At 43.4% G+C, this 2,013-nt stretch overlaps 1 protein-coding gene across 1 annotated transcript in view; it reads left to right on the top strand.

The window, feature by feature from the left end:
- SNRPE (small nuclear ribonucleoprotein polypeptide E) overlaps positions 1 to 2,013 on the top strand; it is a 108,107-nt gene that overhangs the window by 6,705 nt on the left and 99,389 nt on the right. Inside the window, exon 5 of the mRNA XM_012655904.1 lies at positions 1,230 to 1,302. Coding sequence (XP_012511358.1) covers positions 1,230 to 1,302 — 73 coding nt within the window. The remainder of the gene's footprint in view (positions 1 to 1,229; positions 1,303 to 2,013) is intronic.

The following is a 2,013-nucleotide window of genomic DNA, read 5'->3' on the forward strand; positions in this document are numbered from 1 at the left end:
TCTCACTCTTGCTCAGGCTGGTCTGGAACTCCTGAGCTCAAACAATCCGCCCGCCTCGGCCTCCCAGAGAGCGAGGATTACAGGCGTGAGCCACCACGCCCGGCCAACAAATAGTTTTAATGTCACATCCTTAAGCGCTGTTTAAATTGGATCTTGAAAGATGAATAAGTCCCACTTTTTTTTTTTTTTTTTGAGGCAGACTCTTGCTCTGTCGCCCTGGGTAGAGTGCAGTGGTGTCTTCGTAGCTCACTGCAACCTCAAACTCCTGGGTTCAAGCAATACTCTTGCCTCAGCCTCCTGAGTAGCTGGGATTACAGGTGCATACCATGACTAAAACGTTTTGTATTTTTAGTAGAGACGGGGTCTCGCTCTTGCTCAAGCTGGTATCTAACTCCTGAGCTCAAGCAATCCTGCTTCTGTCTTCCAGAGTGCTAATATTACAGGCGTGAGCCACCCCGCCCAGCCAAGGCCTTACCTTAAATTCTGCTACAGGCGGTGTTATTAAGGGTGAGCGAGGAAGGACCAATAAGTCCATCTCCTTTTCTAGGTGCTAGAGATTCATTAAACTGGATAAAAGAAATCCTGTCTCAGATAGAGGAGATTTGTAGGGAAGTGTAGAAGTCAATCCAGCTTAGAACTTTGCATTCCAGCTATAGTCCTCTCCTATCTGAACTCATGCCTTTTTGGTTGTATTTTGAAATAAAGGGCTGCTTTAGTTCTTTTAACGTGTTTGAGTTTGGAATTTATTAAACCAACTACAGCATGCAAAGAAAACATTGGGCAGCAGAGGGAGTTACAGCCCTGAGACTGCTTCATCAGCCCTGCTGGTAAAAAGATAACTGCTTTTTCATAGCAAAGACCTCCCTGCAGCTTTCTTGGCACCAAAATAGCTGGGAAGAAGGATAAAAGCTGGAGCAGTATAATCCCTAAGAAAACCTGCTGGCTGCCTCTTCCATTTCCCTGTGTGGCCTTTCTGACCTGGCTGCCCTGTGGAAGCAGAGCTGTGCCTGCTGTGGCTTGTTCTGAATGGATCAAGACATGGAAGGTTCTATTTTTGACAGAGCAAATGATAGTGAGAATTAAGGCACAGTGAACTCTTACAATTGAGTTCCGTATTTAGAAATCTCTGCTTGCTTTCCTGCTCTACTGGAGCCTGTGGTGTTTGCTTTTTAAGTTGTACTTTTCCACAATCTGTAGATCCTTTCTTCTAAGCCGAATTTGTATTGCAGGAGGCGTCGCTCTCTGCTACATTAAGGTTACTAAAACATGCCGCTGGGAAGCTGCTCTTGTTGGCAGCCGTTGGTATGTGAGCAATTATTTTTCTGGAATGGCTGTTGGTGTCTGAGGGGGTCTTGCTAAACGCCCACTACCTCTCTTGTAACATTCTTGAAGGTGGTGGGAGTAGAGAATTAGGCTCTGAAGAAAAAGTAAGTGCCGATGTGGGCCTGGTGTTCTATTAGTAGCAGGTAGGGAGAAGGAAAAGTTTGAAAATCCTAGGATTTTGTGTTTGCAGATGCCAGCTCTTGTCATTGTATATCACATTTGTCAATAGTTTCAGGATTAGAGAGTGGATTCTAATTTGGATTAAGGCATTCTGGGCCAGGAGGTGTCATGGGCAGTTCCTGGTGTAAGCCTAATTAATAGACAACATACTGTATTAGCTGGATGACATAGGAGCTTTTCCTTAACTGAATATTCCTTCTATAACCATAACCACCTACTCTTGTAGGCTTTTATGAGGAAATGCTTAGTAAAACTTTTCTAAGGTAGGATGAGAACTTAAATCTATTAGTTTAGACTTTGGAGTTTAATTTTAACATAAAAGTTATATACAATGGAATTTTTAAAAATTCAATTACAGGCTGGGTGTGGTGGCTCACACTTGTAATCTACCACTTTGGGAGGCTGAGGTAGGAGGATCACTTGAACCTAGGATCTTGGGTTCCTAGATACCTTGAACCTAGGTATATATTCAAAAGAACTGGAAGCAGGTTCTCAAAGAGACATTTGTAC

The sequence above is a fragment of the Propithecus coquereli genome, unplaced genomic scaffold (assembly GCF_000956105.1).
Source record: "Propithecus coquereli isolate 6110/MARCELLA unplaced genomic scaffold, Pcoq_1.0 Scaffold491, whole genome shotgun sequence".
Lineage (NCBI taxonomy): Eukaryota > Metazoa > Chordata > Mammalia > Primates > Indriidae > Propithecus > Propithecus coquereli.